General features: G+C 38.7%; 1 protein-coding gene across 9 annotated transcripts in view; it reads left to right on the top strand.

The window, feature by feature from the left end:
- CREM (cAMP responsive element modulator) overlaps nucleotides 1-15858 on the top strand; it is a 41098-nt gene that overhangs the window by 14930 nt on the left and 10310 nt on the right. For 6 of the 9 annotated variants that reach the window (XM_038123077.1, XM_038123105.1, XM_038123096.1 and 3 more), the window contains 3 exons: nucleotides 3109-3200; nucleotides 3344-3489; nucleotides 9643-9786. In XM_038123077.1, the coding sequence (XP_037979005.1) occupies nucleotides 3109-3200; nucleotides 3344-3489; nucleotides 9643-9786 (382 nt within the window). Of the gene's footprint in view, nucleotides 1-3108; nucleotides 3201-3343; nucleotides 3490-9642; nucleotides 9787-12706; nucleotides 13389-15858 lie in introns of those variants that run through there. The other 3 variants (XM_038123066.1, XM_038123124.1, XM_038123114.1) reach the window with 3 other exon arrangements.

The raw sequence follows: 15858 nt of genomic DNA, 5'->3' as shown, positions 1-15858 counted from the left end.
AAAATATATTTATAGCATTCCTTATTGTTTTGTTAAATGTTGTTTTATTTGTAGGAAGATTAAATTGTTATTTGACTTATTGCTTGCTCCCCCCTGTAGTGTATCAGATCTTGGAAAGACTTAACATGAGTTTGAAGATAAATTTGTTAAAATGCAGATGAAGCTGAAATAGGTAAAGTCGAAATCTGAATGATGTCCAGGAAAAATCTACAATGGTTTGTTTGTTACCAGTATGGTCATGGTTGTTCGCCATTTGAGTGACCTGAAGTGTTCATTTCTCTCTTTGTCATGATGAAAATTAGAGTTTATGAAATTTCTTGTAGAAAATGTCCTCTTCCACATTGTGGTAGTTTGACACTGGCCAAATTCCAGGCCCCCATTAAAGTTGTTCACCCACCCTCCCCTGCTACAGCTGGGCGGAGGAGAGAAAATTTAACAAACAAAGGGTTTCATGAGTTGAGATAAGGACCAGGAGAAGACACTCTGACGGCAAAACAGGTTCAACTTAAAAGATATAAAGTGAATTTATAACTGATAAAATCAGAGTAGGATAATGAGAAGTAAAATCAGCCCTTTTTTCCTCCAGCCCCTGCCTCTTTCCCACTGACAGTGCAGGGACACAAAGTGTGGGGGTTTTGGTCAGTTCATCACCCAAGGTTTTCCTCTGCTGCACAGGGAGAGAAGTTGTTCCCCAGTGAGACTGTGGGGTCCCTCCCACAGGAGACAGTTCTCCATTAAGTTCTCCAGCATGGCTCCAATCTCTTGAGTAGCAGTTCTCTCAAAACTGCTGCAATGTGAGTCCCTCCCACGGACAAACCATGCTTCCTAAACTGCTGTTTTGGGAGAGCATGGGTTGCTCTTCCACAGGGTGCAGTTCTCCAAGGACAGGCTGTTCCAACTTGGGAGCAAGACCTGTCTCTCCATGGGTTTACCGTTGGACCACAGCCTCCTCCAGGCATCCACCTGCTCTGGCGTGGGCACCTCCCCCACGGGCTGCGGGGGGATCTCTGCATCCCCCATGGATCCCCATGGGCTGCAAGGGCACAGCTGCTTCACCATGGTCTCACCACAGCCTGCAGAGGAATCTCAGCTCCTGCATCTAGAGCACCTCCTTCTCCACTGACCTTGGTATCTTCATGTTGTTTCCATGTTCTTGCTTCCTCCTCTTTTCTGGCTAGAATTGAAACTGTTCCCCTGACCTTTGTTTTGATTTCTTCCTAAATATGTTAACACAGAGGTGTTACCACCATCTCTAATTGGCCCAGGCTTGGCCAGTGGTACATCCCTCCACAGAGCCATCAGGGATTGGCTCTACTGGACATCATGGAAGCTCCTAGCGGCTTCTCACAGAAGCCATCTCTGCGGCCCCTCTGCTACCAGAAACCATGCTGTGCAAAACCAATACACACATTGAAATGCTTAAATCATCTTGTAATTTCCTTACCTTCTTCCTAAAGTATGACTGCTCCCAATTTCTTCAGCAGTCTTCACAAACTAGGGGGCCTGTTGGTAGCTGTTAGGGTAACGTGACAATTTAAAGACAATTGAGGTCTTGTTTTTGAGCTGTTTGTCCTGGGACAAATAGATAATTAATTAACGCCCAGGCCGCAGCAGAATGAAAATTCTGTTTTGAGTTAGGACGCCCAGACTTTTTCTTGGCTGTTCAATACTATTTTGCTTCTGAAGGATTATGCCAGAGGCTTGAAGGTCGATCCATGAAGAGATTGCTGAAGGCACATTGGGAGGGAAATGTCTTTCAGGATCTCTCTCTGATGCTCAGCGTTGGTCTCCTGCGAAAGGAGGAATACAAATTTCTTGAAGCACCTGGATCTCTGCAGTCAGCTCTGATGTCTGGTTTGGAGCTATGCATCTGTTCACATGCAGAAGTAACTCTCACCACCTAGGTGCAGATGTGGAGTTCATCTAATGATGTTTGTTGCATATTTCCCAGCCAAATGAGGCTACATTAAATATTTTTACACAGAAGTGTAATGTAATAAAATTATCAAGTGAAGAGATAATTTTGTTCTGCAATAATCCCCAGTTCCTTCAAGGTGGAGTTCTAAAGGGTTGAGTTGAGCTGACTCAGGCCTATAAATTTCCAGAATCTTCCAGACTGTCATTTTCTATTGAGGTCAGGCAGGTTTTGTTTCTAGTACCAAACACTGAGGACTGGCAGATGCATTAATTCCAGAGCTCTTCCCTGTGTTCCCTGTATGAGCTTCCACTGCAGCTGGTTCAAACACTTGAAGTCTTCTACTCTCTTACATCGTGTTTGTTCAGTGTTAGTTTAACAACGTGCTCAATCTGAAACTGCAGTCTGGTCTATCTTTATGTGAAAAGATTTTCACACTATTTCAGTTTGGAAATCTCCGCACAGCAATAGTTCAGAGTAGTTAAAAGAATCCAAGAAAATAAAGCCTTTTCCTTGTTCAATAATGACTTTCAGTTCTGTGTAGTAAGATGGGTGCTGGTCAAAAGTGTGATTCAGTCCTAGGCCTTAATGTTGTCTGGAGTAATTTTAAGAGAAGAAGAATATATGAAAATACTAAAGGTCTGAGAAAATGAGATACTGTGGATTTCTCAGGCACTTCCAAAACTTGTACAACATTGCCTAGCAATGCCTTTGCATTTATAAATGTGTTAGTAAGTCTAATAAATGTGTATATTTAAATAAAATTATTTTTAAATAGCTTTGGTGTGGTATGAAGAAACTTTAATATTGTATACTATCATTTAAGGCACATTAGTGCAGCATTCTGTATTTTAGATGTTTGACCTCACTTTAAGAGCTAATTAAATTCTCTAATATTTTTATGTTTAAAGAAATCTGTTTCCGGTACTTTTTAAAGTGTTGTTCACAAAAAAGTAACCTGGATTATGTTGACTTTTTTTTCCTTTTTTAAATGGAATATATTATCTGAGTGGCTGTGTCTGGGTAACTTCAGAATTTGCAATTTGCATTGGAAAAAGTAGTCCAGAATCACATGATTAGTGATAAATAAGTCAACAAACTTCCCATATGTAAAAATGGAAGGAATTTTTAAAAAATTACTCTGCTGCTAATTTTTAATGAAGTTATGAATTTCAGGAACTTTGCTGTTACAGGTAGCATCGATTGCAGATGAAGCTGCACAATCAGAAGTGATAATTGATTCTCAAAAACGTAGGGAAATACTTTCAAGAAGGCCTTCATACCGGTAAGGACTTTTAATTTTGGTTTTGCTGGTTTTAAAGGCAGCTTATTCATTACAGCAAAACTGTCTGATAAAAGTCAGTTCTTTGATTTTTCTTATGGCTATGGATCTTGAAGTACATAAAATTACTTACATTCTCTTTTTAGAAAAATTTTGAATGAGCTCTCATCAGATGCACCTGCAGTAGCGAAGATTGAAGAAGAGGAGAAGTCAGAAGATGAAGGAACGCCTTCTGGTATTTCTGCAATGGCCATGCCAACCAGCCTGTATCATACTAACACAGGGCAATACCGTATGTTTGCAAATGTACTATGTGATGATGCAGAATGTGCATAGCATAGCTTTGTTTCTAGGAGTTACCTAATGCAGTAGGCATGTTTGATTTTTATGAAGAATAAGAGATTCTGTATTTCTAAGTAATTATTTTTTTCTAACATGGGGATTATAGACTTTTAGTCATGTAGTATTTGTTGGCTGCTAAATTTAGTCGTTCTAGAGCTTCTATGCATTAAAATGTGGAGGTGAGGCTCAGCTGAAATGAAAAATGTTGACACTTTTATGTGAATCTTTACTGATACAAATCACTGCAGTTTCAAATTCTTGTGATTTGCTATGTATTAGTGCTATTCATTATATAAAGTGGCAAGTAGTGTTTTTTGAAATAAGACTGAAGTAGGAAATTACTTGTTAAGTTCCAGTTTTCTTTCTTAGAAGAACCATGTCTTTTTGTCACCAGTTTTTAAGTATCTACACTTTCACCACAGAGCTAACCTAAATCATGGTTTCCAACATTTGATACATCATCCAAATGCAAGTTAAAAAGTTACGTTCACAAAGTTTTGTTCTATAGATTTGCTTTTGGATATTTTTATTCCTGTATTTGTAGTAGATGTGCTGCATAACTTGCACTCTGTGGCTTCTTTGGACATAATCAGTTATCAGTTTGGATAACTTTGTAATAACAACTCTTTTTAAAATTATGTATTTTATAAAGCTACACTCCTACAGTTTGTAGGGGTTTTTCATGTCTTTTCCTACGCAGACACACTAAAGTGCAGGTGTTTTTCCTTTGATATAATGACAGGAAGATTGCATAAGAAATGTTGTGGAGTTTTTTTCCTGTAATGAGAAAACAGAGGAAGTCTATTAAAACACTGCAGTGGCATATAAAAGAGGATAGAATGGCTCTTGTTGTGTTCTACTCACCCTTAGAATTCTTCAGTTATTTTTAATTTATGCAATTAAACTAATTATTAATGGTGAGAAGACAGAATTTGCCTATACTATCTATCCTTTCAGCATAGAAAGTAATTTTGCTTGTGCCCCTAGGCTGCTTTTCTTACTCTTTCTGTAAGCTCTAGATATAAATGAATGTTTGATGTGTGATGTCCAGTATCTGAAGTGTTCTTTTCTGAGGAAAAGAACATCATAATCCTAAATTACAACTATTCAGTACAGAATCTGGCATGTATTAATGTATTCTTGTATTCTAAGAAAAATTAAATATTTTTCTTCAATTTTTGAATTGTATTTTTGATTTTGCTTATATCTAATTAAGAATATATATATTTGCCATTTCAAGGCTTTAAAAAAAAGTGTTATAATGTCTGTGAGCCTGTAAACCTGTAAGATTTCTGAGAAACTGTAGAGCTTAGATTTAATCGTGGCTTCCTCTGGGAAGACAAAGTTGTACTTTGACCATAGTGTCTTGCAGGAGTTGATTCTTAGGGGAATTTATTTTCATTTTAACACACCTATAAACAGTAGTGATTGGGAAGTGTTTAAGTGAATAATAAAATTCAAAGGTTTTGGTTTCTTGTTCAATCAGACAGTTACTTCTGAAAATTAAGCAACAGAGAGCATCACTGACAATGTGAGAACAGAATCCACAAAAATTTAATTAATTCTCATGTGTCTTAATTTAAACTTGGTTATAAGCCAAGCTTGGGAGATTTCTGTTCTTTGCTGCTTTTTCTTTGAGTAAATTATAGTTGTAGCATAAAATACGTGCTGTATAATCAAGGTTCTCATCATAATGGGACATTTTTTCAAAATGCAATGTCAGCCTTCATGGATTCTCTTGGTTTTGGCTCAAAATCTTTGTTTAGAAAGCTTTTTTGTTTTGGAAATAGTTTTTCTTGCTGAATTTATTAGTTCATTAATTTGAAAAAATATCTTTTGCCTCAGCAAAGTCTGTGTATTTTAATTCTGGTTAGGCCAGGTGGCAGCAAGGATTTCCCTGTGATAGAAGGGGTCTTAATTTAGAACCTACTGAAGAGAGCTTGACTATTGACCCCTAGTCTTCACATATATGAAGCACGGAGCTGAAGCATTTCTGAGCCATCCTGTTGGTTGCCTGTGATCCTCAGGAACAGCTAAAATCAGGAATACTGGGTGGGAAAGTAGCAAATCCAGTGTTGATTTTAGACTGGGTATGATGCAGAGGGTCGCTCCATGTACCTCCTTCATCTTTGCGCCTCCTGTCAGTAGCTCTGTGCTTCTGCCTGTTGTTCCTATGCCTGAGGACTCCTCTGTCCCTGGCCAGCATGGGCTGCACAGGTTCTGCTGTGCAGGCACCCAGGAGTTTGTGCACTAAGCTTGTGCAGTGTCCCTGGCAATGAAGAGCTGGCCTTGCGGTGTCACTGTGGCCATCTGTACTGTGCCCTGCTTTAAAAGAAGTGTTATGTTATTACATTTACAGGCTCCTTTTTTTCCTCTACTGCTCTCTCTATTCCTGCAAAGGAAGGGCAATTTAGTTGAAAAGATCATTTTGACTGTGTGTTTATGTCTGGATGTCTGGGATGACTCTTTTTGGAAGAACTTGATAAGTAAATTTTTCTGGAAAACAAATGTATTTTTGTCTGTTAACAGCATTGATGGCTGTTCTCTCCTTACTTTTCACCAGGCAAAAAGGTGTGTTGCCATGGTTTCCCAATACCTTTTTCCTTGGAGCTTCTTGGCTTTAGCTTATGGAAGCAGACAGACCAGATAAAATGTAGTCTTTGCCAGCTACCTCCATTAACATACTTCTACTGGGCAAATTAGTAGTTTTTCACAAGATGCTGTCTTGTGTAGGAGCCTTGTATTCTTATCTGTCTAGATACTTACTCTGTTGGCTGTAGTTCTGCCATGTTGGTTATTTAATACTGAAAAAAATTATTAGTTCCTCGCCTGTGGTAGTGGTCTACTGTGTAAGAGTTGTTCATTCAGTTGGAGTGTGTGAATCAGTCTCCCTATTTTCTTGCCTCCTTGTGCATATCGTTATCTGCATGAAAAAATGCAGGGGGAATGAAAATTATTAAATCTTTTGCTATCTGTTTGGGTTACTTGCCGTCTTAGAACAGACTTTTAACAGTTGGAGAATTATGAAATCTTTTGTGAAAGACTAGTTCCATTTCCAGTTTTGGAAGGGAAGAAGATCTAGTTTTTTTTTCTGGATTAGAGCTGGTGATCATACTCAGAGAGTGGTATAAGTACTGTCCTCACTCCTAGTTGGAAGAGAAGATGCCATTTGCATCCATCCACGTACACAACGTTCAACTACAGGGACTGTCCAGGAATGTCCTGGACTCATCATAAAAGGCTCAGTTTTCAGTTGAGCTCCAACACAACAAAGTGTGTGCAGTGGTTGAGATCAGGACAGTGAATGGGGGGACAGGCAGTGTGTTGTTCTGGGAATATGGCAGGAATCAGTCCTGTAAGGGAGGCAGTTACTGGAGTTATTAATTCACTTTTGTTTATAAAGTACTGGATTGGCATCTGAATGAATAATTGCCGGACAGCTGTGACATAATTGTTTACCCAGGTTCACCGTGGAGCCAAGAGCTTTGTATCAATCTGTGCTGATGTTTTACTGCTTAGGCAGCCAAACTGACTGGGTTTTATGTGGTAGGGTTCTGTGATGGTGTAGATGTACCATTCCTGGTGCTAACTCTGAGAGGCAGAATTTGGCTCTCTGTAACTTGGGAGGTAGAGTTGCCACATCTTGTTGTTCTTGTCCTGGACTTTGTGAAGAGTAGAGGATACAATGCTTTACTTTTCTTGCTTCTCTCTGTTTAGTCCTGCCTTAGAATGGGGCACTTTCTGCTTTGGAGGCCAAAACATCTGCACTCTACACCCTGCCACACTCTTCCCCTTCTCCTCAGTGCCTTACGGAGCCTGTGTGCAGCACCCAACTAATTCCTGTGTTACATACTCCTCATTCCAAAGGCAGGACTGTAGGTCCAGGCTGAACCCTGTTTCAGTATTGCAGATAAGGCTCTGAACTTAATTCATCATGGGAGGAATTCCACATTTTCCCTGAAAGAAGCTAATTCAAGTGTTGGGATTTGGCAATCTCAGTCTCTTTCAAGTGTTTATATCTGAGGCTGAGCTTTTGAGATAACTTACTGTTGCCAAAACAGAACATTTGAAATTAGCAATCTCTAAAATTCACATAGGTATCTAACAAATCCTGTATTTAGATAAGCAGAGCTGAATTTGATGCCTTCAAGAATGGCATCAAATACTGTAATCTGACAAGGAATTCAGAGGAGTTGGCAAACCTCAGTCTTTTTTTTTTTGTCTAACTTTTATAACATAGTTTAAATATCTTTTGGAAGAGAAAGGATTTTTTACTCCTTAGGCATTGGGTTCTCAGCTGAAAGTTTCAGGACTGTTTTAATTAACATAGGAGATGAGGATTGGGCTGGTGAATCACTTGGTAGATAAGGAATTGGCTCAAAGAGCTCCAGTCAATAGCTTGCTGTTCAGGTGGAGGCCAGTGATGAGTGGTGTCCTTCAGAGATCTGGGACCAGTATTATTTAATATCTTTGGTTGGAGATGTGGAAGGTGGGTTGAATGCACCTTCAGAAAGTTTGCAGGTGACACCAGGCTAAATGATGCAGTTGATACTCAAAGCTCAGTAGAGAGAAGGGATCCCATCCAAAGGGGCTGTGACAGAGTAGGGCAGTGGACCTATGCAAACTTCATGATAAGGCCAAGTCCAGGGTCCTGTGTATGGACTGTGGCAATCCTAAATGTGGATACAGGCTGGGCAGTGAGTAGATTGAGAGGACCTGAATGTGCTGATGGCTGAAACACTGGCTATGAGCTGGCATTGTGTGCTTGCAGCCCAGAAAGCTGACCAGATCTTAGGCTGCATCCAAAGCAGCGTGGGCAGCAGATCAAGGGGTGCAATTCTGCCCCTCCGCTCTGGTGAGACCTCACCTGGAGTGCTGCATCCAGCTCTGAGTTTGCAGCATGAGACAGACATGGAGAACATGCTTGAACAGATCCAAAGAGGGCCATGGAGATTATCAGGGGCTGGAGGCCTTCCCTATAAAGACAGGTTGACAGGTTTGGGGTTGATTAGCCTGGAGAAAAGAAGGCTCTAAGGAGACCTTGCAGCAGCCTTCCAGTACTTAAAGGGGGCCTACAGAAAAGATGGGGAGGGATTCTGTATCAGGGAGTGTAGTGATAGCATGAGGGGCAACAGCTTTAAACAGAGAGGATAGACTTAGTTTAGATATTTAGAATGAAATCTTCACTTCAAGGGTGGCAAGGCACTGGAACACATTGCCCAAAGAAGTTGTGGATGCCCCATCCCAGGAAGTGTTCAAGGCCAGGTTGGATGGGGAGGCTCTGAGCAACCTGGTCTGGTGGAAGGTGCCTCTGCCCATGGCAGGGGAGTTAGAGCTAGATGATTTTGAAGGTCCTTTCCAACTCAAGCCATTCTATGATTTAATGATATTTCTGTATATAACAAAGGCAATGCTAATTTCAGAAGGAATATGCAATTAATGATGTCTCTAGGGAATTGAATTTTTATAAATACCTGATTATGGCAAGAATGCAGTATGATTTTTTTAATGGGGAAAGTATATTTGTTTTTTTCATACTGCTATTACATTGAGGGAAGAACCCTACTTTGTTCTCTTTCTCTTTTTACATGAGTATTGGGCTCTGTACAGCTCTATGCAACCTGGTTAAATGTTGTGCTAAACTTTTTCTTACACTAAGGAAAAGATTGTTAGGGTTAGACATATTTCTCTTCCTTTGTCTTGATGTCCTGGAGTTTGTTTTCTGAGAGTCAATAAACAGCTTTTTTAAGAATTTTTTTTCAATAACTCCTATGTTAGTATTTAAATCATCACTTTTATATGGCTAGGAGCTATGATTTCTCCCCACATATTTAAACTATTTTAGTAGAGTTAGTATTTTTGGAAACATAGAGATAAAATGTGTTGAACACCGCTTTTTATCTGTTATATGTATGGCATATACTACACAAGAGACTATATTTGTGCAAATTAATATTAATATTACCTAAGTTTTATCATACAATTGATCCTTAAGCAAGGAGAGAACCAGGAGTCCTGTAAGACAATATTTATTTCAGTTTTTAGCATGTGTTATGTCTTTCTGTTGCCTAACTTAGCTTTTTTTTTTTTTTTTTCTGTCTAGTTACCATATCTCAAGGTGGTACAATTCAGACTGTGACAAATTCGGGAGCTCCTCAGCCAGGCGCTACCATTGTGCAATACGCAGCACAGTCATCTGATGGCACGCAGCAGTTTTTTGTTCCTGGAAGCCAAGTTGTTGTTCAAGGTATATTTTAATAGTCTACTCTGTTTTCATTTTTTCATATTAAACAATTTTTCTTAAAAGGTTTCTTATTTTGTGTTGACATTGTTGCACTACTAAGTGTGCTACTAAGTGCAAAATACTCATAGCAAGATGAAAGAGTCTTAGGAAGGGATTCAGGTTCTCTGCTTATAAGGCAGCTACTGTGTTTGGTTAAAAAGAATGAAATGGCAGTATAACATCACTTTCTGCTTTGGATTATCTTGTCCAGAATTTGAGACATGTATAATTGGAATAAAGGTACTCTTACAGATTGAAGTGAGATGCTGAAGGTGCACATCATTTAATATATGAAACTAATAAACTAATTTGTTTTTTTAAGCAGTTAATGTTAATCTGAAGATTTTAACATTAAAAACTGTAAAAAATTAATGTTAAAATCTGAAGATTTTGGGATATGTTTAGGGCAAAATTTCCTTTCAACTTATGGCTCTTGCAGTTACTAGAAAGCAGATCCTTTACTGGAGCTAGTTTTCTCACAGAGGAACACTTTGAAGGTCCAATAAAGTGTACACATGATGTGATGAAAACCTTTGAAAATGGGAGATAGATTCCACTATGGAAACACTAAATTAATAGCTATGGAGGATGTACAGAATTAAAAAGAAAAAAAAATATTGACAGAGAGAAGTAAGGAGAGAGGGTTGTATGAATACTTTCTTAAGCCAAAACAACTATCTGAAATAAGCCATGAGAAGAGCTAGGAAGGATTTAGATATGTATTCATGGAGTGGATGAGGGTCATCAAATAAATGCTGAAATACATTGTTGTCCCAAGACATTTCCAGAAGCATTTGAAGTGCTTTAAGACTATAAGATGAAAACACCGTAGCCAAATGTTAAGTTTTTATTGTTCAGACAGTATTGTTACAACTTCCCTAAATGTTATTATGAATACATTCTCAACAAAGCCTTAAGACCCAAATTTGGCTGTCCCCCAAACCAATTTCCCACTCTAGGACTGCATGTTTTTCTGAGTATGAGTCTAATATGTTTTCTCTGTGTGTACCTACACATCCCTTAAATCAGAGGCTGTGTCCATCTCTCCAGGTTGATTGTAGTGTTTCATAGGTCCTGCTTTGATTCTTCAGAGCTTTGGTGTCAAGGGCAGAGAAATAACTCCTCATCTGCTTCCTAAGACTTCCCAAGTCTGTGAAGAAGCACAGCATTTGAGGATTTTGTCTGGCAGCATTTCAGTCCTTGGGAATTCCATTTGACTGATTTTCCTTTTCAGACTCTCCATTACAGAGTTGTTCTCTGACAGAGCTACTCAGTCTCAGCAATGGGCACCACAAGATGGAATTGCCCTTTAAGTGTTTTGCCTGTGATGGAAACTTTCAAAATGGATTCCGAGACAGTAACTGAATACCTTCCACATCATGTTTCTGGAAGCATCTAGATACCTTTAACTAAATTAATTTGTTCTCTGTCCATGCTCAGAGAAGTTTATTTCCTGGAATTCTCTATTCCTTTGGTTCAAAGTCCAGTGCTTTACTGAGTCTCATAGCTGTTAACATAGACAAAAAAAAGGTGACATAACATGCAGGGAAAAGTACAAAGCAAGCAGTAAATGAGCGTGAACTTGGAGATGATGAGAAGATAGAAGGCTTCAACTTACTCTACATGCTCTTGATATCAGAAAATCTTTAGAAAAAACAAAAGGTCTATAGTAAAAAAAGAGATGTATAAAAATATTGGGAAAGCACTTGAAAATGTTTATAGTAATACAATTGTATGAAGGCAGGAAACCTGAGTTAATTATGATGGAAGTAGGACAGTGGAATAAGTGCTTGAAATGTCCTTATTGAACGTCATCTTGCCTATACTAGCAAGTCTGTTGGAATACAGGTTATGAACATTTGTCATTTTTGTACACTTTGTAGTTGACTGTTCACCTACTATTGTGATAGCAAAGGTTATAATAGAAAAAAATATTCTGCTTAGTAATCTTACCACTTACATATGTATTTTTATAATGATTTTGGGTAGGCAGCATATAATTTATTTTCTTTATCATAGAAGAAGAAAAGAATATAACAAATATCTGGAAACAGAAAAGATCTGTTTCAGAATCTTTCAGATAGCATATGTATTGATTTTTTTTCTAAAGTATTTGTTAAGGACTCTCATGTAATAATGGATAAGATCACATAAACCCTGTGTTTGGTATTTTTTGATAACCTGTGGTGTGAAAAAATACTGGGATAAAAGTGTCAAATATATTGGTCCAATTGAGTGATATTGTATTTGCTACAAGTTTACATTTGTGGGCAAAATAAGAGGCAGTTCTAGTGTCTGGGCAGTTTCCTAACACATTAAGGGTTAAGGAATTTTTTGCTAGCTGAAGAAGGAAGTGTTTTGACTATTAGTGAGTGTAGAAAAGTTATATAAAAATCATTCTGTTGGGATCTATGTGTATTTTCGTTACATTGATAGTGATACTTGAAATCTGTAGCTTGAACTTCTTGTGCTTTAGTTCTGATCTTCTGTACATATTATCCTGAAGTGGTTCTGTAATCACAGAACACTCCTGTAAACACAGGATGTAAAAGACAGAACATCAATGCAAACATTGATGCTTCCACTGCTGCCATCCAGCAGTTTCACAGTTGATAAATTACCAGTCTGAATTTGTTTAGTACAAAGACCTTAAAGGTTTGCTGTGCCCTACATAAAACCAGTGTTTAGACTCTTGGTCTGAAAGTATTTTCATTTGCATTGATGTAAATAAGGACTAACTCTCTTAGAGCTCAGTTGTTGTTTTTTTATTTTATATTTTAAAACAGAGTCAAACAGATCTCTTGGACATATTTTGAAAGAGGAGGGAAGGGGGAAGAGGTAGCCTTTGCCCAGAGTTACTGTTCTGCTTGTTACAGCATCTGAAACCACTGGCTTTAGGTTGACTTACTTTGTTGGAGTGTTCCTTAATAATTTCTGAAGCTTTTAACTGAAATTAAATGAGTGGGTTGTGGGTTTTCCTGCAAAGTGAGGAGCTCTAGCCTTTCATTTACCTATTTGTTACAGCTTATTAAGCTTTCCTGTCTTGCATGTCTGTCCAACAGAGTTCTCTGCCTTTTCGTGGAACTGTTCCAATGAAAACAACTGCATGTCTGTTTTAAATTTCCTTATTTTCTATCCAATCATGACTTTATCGTTTGGATTCATTCATGAATGCTAGAGCCACGTTTTAATTTCTGTCAGTCAGTGCTGTGAGTTTTCAGGACTTTCTTAGCAGCTTGCTTTGTGGTGAGTGCTCTCTGTAGCTTTATGAATAATTCAGGGCATAAGAACAAAGCTAGGATTATAGCAATATGGAAGAGGGAAAAAAAAAAAAAACAGGTTTACTGGAAAAGGAATTCTTTGGGCTGCAGTTTCAGTGAGCTGTTCCAGTGATGGAGCATGTTAATGACAGTGGTAAGCAAGTGAGGTCATTGTGATGTCAGTGCTCTTGCTTGTAATCCTGCACATGCTTGGTAGTTTGGAACAGTTCATGCTGAGCTCTGGTAGAGGAGCAGCAGAATCGTGTGTGCAGAAGTTGATCATGGCTGTAACAGGAGATGAAACAGGTAAAAATTTTGTTAGCCTTTGACATAGTATTTTTGTATGTCTGTGCAGTGTTTAGTTAATATTTGTGGCATTTTCTTTTGAACCTGTTGCTGTAATTCTTTAATCTCTCTAAAGTCATACAAATAGCTTCTGTCGACTTAGTGTAGCATTCCAGGGCAATTTTAACAGTTTTGGTTGGGGGGGGAAACACTAAAAATCACTGTTAGTGCATGAGTTCTTGCACAGATTGATTTAGTAACTGTTCTTTATTATTTCATGCAGGATTTTGCTGAAAACAATCCACCACTCTACTTCTGCATTTTTCTTAAGTGTGGTGATAGTCATATATGTTGCTGTGTTTATAATTGCTTTTTGTTTTGTGAAAATGGCAACTGCCTTTTTTATTGAGCAGTAGACGCTACAAATTTGATAGCCATGGGCTTCAACCTAGCTTTATAGAAATTGTTTCGGCAGTGTAAATCAACCCTGTGCTTACATTATTTAAAAAAAAACACTGAATGGAAACAAACTTGAGGGCAATAATTGAAGTATTGTGCCGCCTGCTTGTTTTCTCCTCCGCTGTTCAAATGGTCTGTTCCTCAGCTAATTGAGTTCAAAAGGCTGACGTCATTAGATTTCCTGGAATCGTGTTGCAGTAGGGAACTGGAAAAGTTAAACTCCAAACAAGATACACATTGACGTCAGCTCCAAGTCATGCTGCGATTTAGTCAGTTCCTTTCTGCCTCGTCAATTGCCTCCGGCAGCTCGGTAACATTAACTGCTTCCCTGCCGGCTCCTACGTGCTGCTGCTCACTGCTGGTGCACGTTGTTTCATTAATCCAAAGATAAATATCTTCTCCAGGTCGATGTTTTTAATGCTCAAAGGGATAATGATTCATGCCTTGTGTAGCCAGTTTAGTGGTGAAGTTAAAAACCCCTTGATAATCAAGTCCCACCATTATGACTCACAGAGAGGGAGAATAGGCATCCAAATACATCGGGCATTTTTTCTCCTGGATAGTCACTGAAAGAACTGAGTGCAGGGATGCTCTCTAGTGTTCAGCAAGTTACTTTTTCCAAGAGGTGGTTGCTTTTTTATTTTATTTTTTTTTAATGCATGTTTGGGTTTTTTACTCTAGTTGTCTTTTGGCTTTCTTAATTTTCTTTTTGTAAGTCTCAACTAAAAGCTTCAGGTTTTCAGTGACTTCTTATACCCTTGCATTTTAAGAGGTAAAAAATAAAAAAAAAAATTACCCGGGGCAATGCGATAGGGAAATGCACCAATTCCAGGTTTGTTGCTTTGTTAACACTCTCAGTTCTATTTCTGGCACCTTAGGAATTACACTTAACCTTGGTGAAGTGTCGTTAGAAACAGCCACAGAAGTTTGGCAGTCTGGATGAATTGTGTGGGACATTTGTCTCAGATGCTGAAGTGGAAGGTATTCTTCACTGTAATGTAGATACATAATTAGGCTTCAAATAACTTTGAGAAAAGTTCAATTTATCCCACTGTGTTTGGAGCCTGTTTCATCTTTGCAAATGTCTTTTTCTGGGGAAGTCAGTTACATTGTAATTTCTTGAGCTAATACACATTTTTCAATCTTCAAAATATATTTTTGCAATGATATATTGTAAAACATATGTTATTGCACAGCTAAAAGATACTTTGTCAATGCTATGCTATGCTTTTTTTCTTGTTTCTAAACAGTGGTGTCTGGATTGTCAAGGTCAGTACCCCCAGAATAGTTACTTATCTGTGTTCCTGTGCTGGCAGGTTTATAAGTGAGACAACTGTCAGGCAGAGGCTGCCGCTCCTGGGAGCTGCTCAGACTAGAAGACTTACCAGGGGTGTTTGCTGATCCCAGCTGAGATAGGGACTTACTTTTGTTAAGTCTTGCTGGAGGTACACGATTAAGTCGTGCTGGAGGTACACGATCACACTGAGTCCTCTGTACAAAAGCTGCAGTGAATCCTGTTTGCTGCCATCTGAGCTTAAGTCAGACACAGACAACAAATTAGTTGGTCTTGCCAGGCTGAGGTGATCTGGGTTGTGGAGCTTTCCCCCATGACTTCATCTACAAAATAGTTTGCTTGGATTTCTAATTCATTGTAGCTAAGGCAAATTAAGGTAATACCTCTTTAATACCTAGTGATGAGCTAGAAAAAGGTAGTTCTTACCACAGAGTCTGTAAGATATATGTAATGTGGCTAGCATAAAGGTGAGCCTGAAGAGTTGCTAAAATTCCATTTTTATAGTTAGTGCACTGAGGTACCATTCCATTGACCTGACTGGGACTGCTAAGAAGTGTGGAGGGAGGACTTAAAGGGTTAAGCAATTCCCCTGTAGATGTGCAAGATGACCAAGCCCTGTGCTCACAGGACTGTTCTGGGCTGAATTCTCCCTCCCTCCTTGCCTTCCACATCCCCGGGGGATTATCCAGGTCAGTTCACTGGTCCAGTTCATCTTGTAATTCCACAAACACTTTTACC

Source organism: Motacilla alba, chromosome 2, assembly GCF_015832195.1.
Source record: "Motacilla alba alba isolate MOTALB_02 chromosome 2, Motacilla_alba_V1.0_pri, whole genome shotgun sequence".
NCBI lineage: Eukaryota > Metazoa > Chordata > Aves > Passeriformes > Motacillidae > Motacilla > Motacilla alba.
Note: the sequence above shows the minus strand (reverse complement) of the source record. Positions and strands in the feature narration are given on the sequence as shown.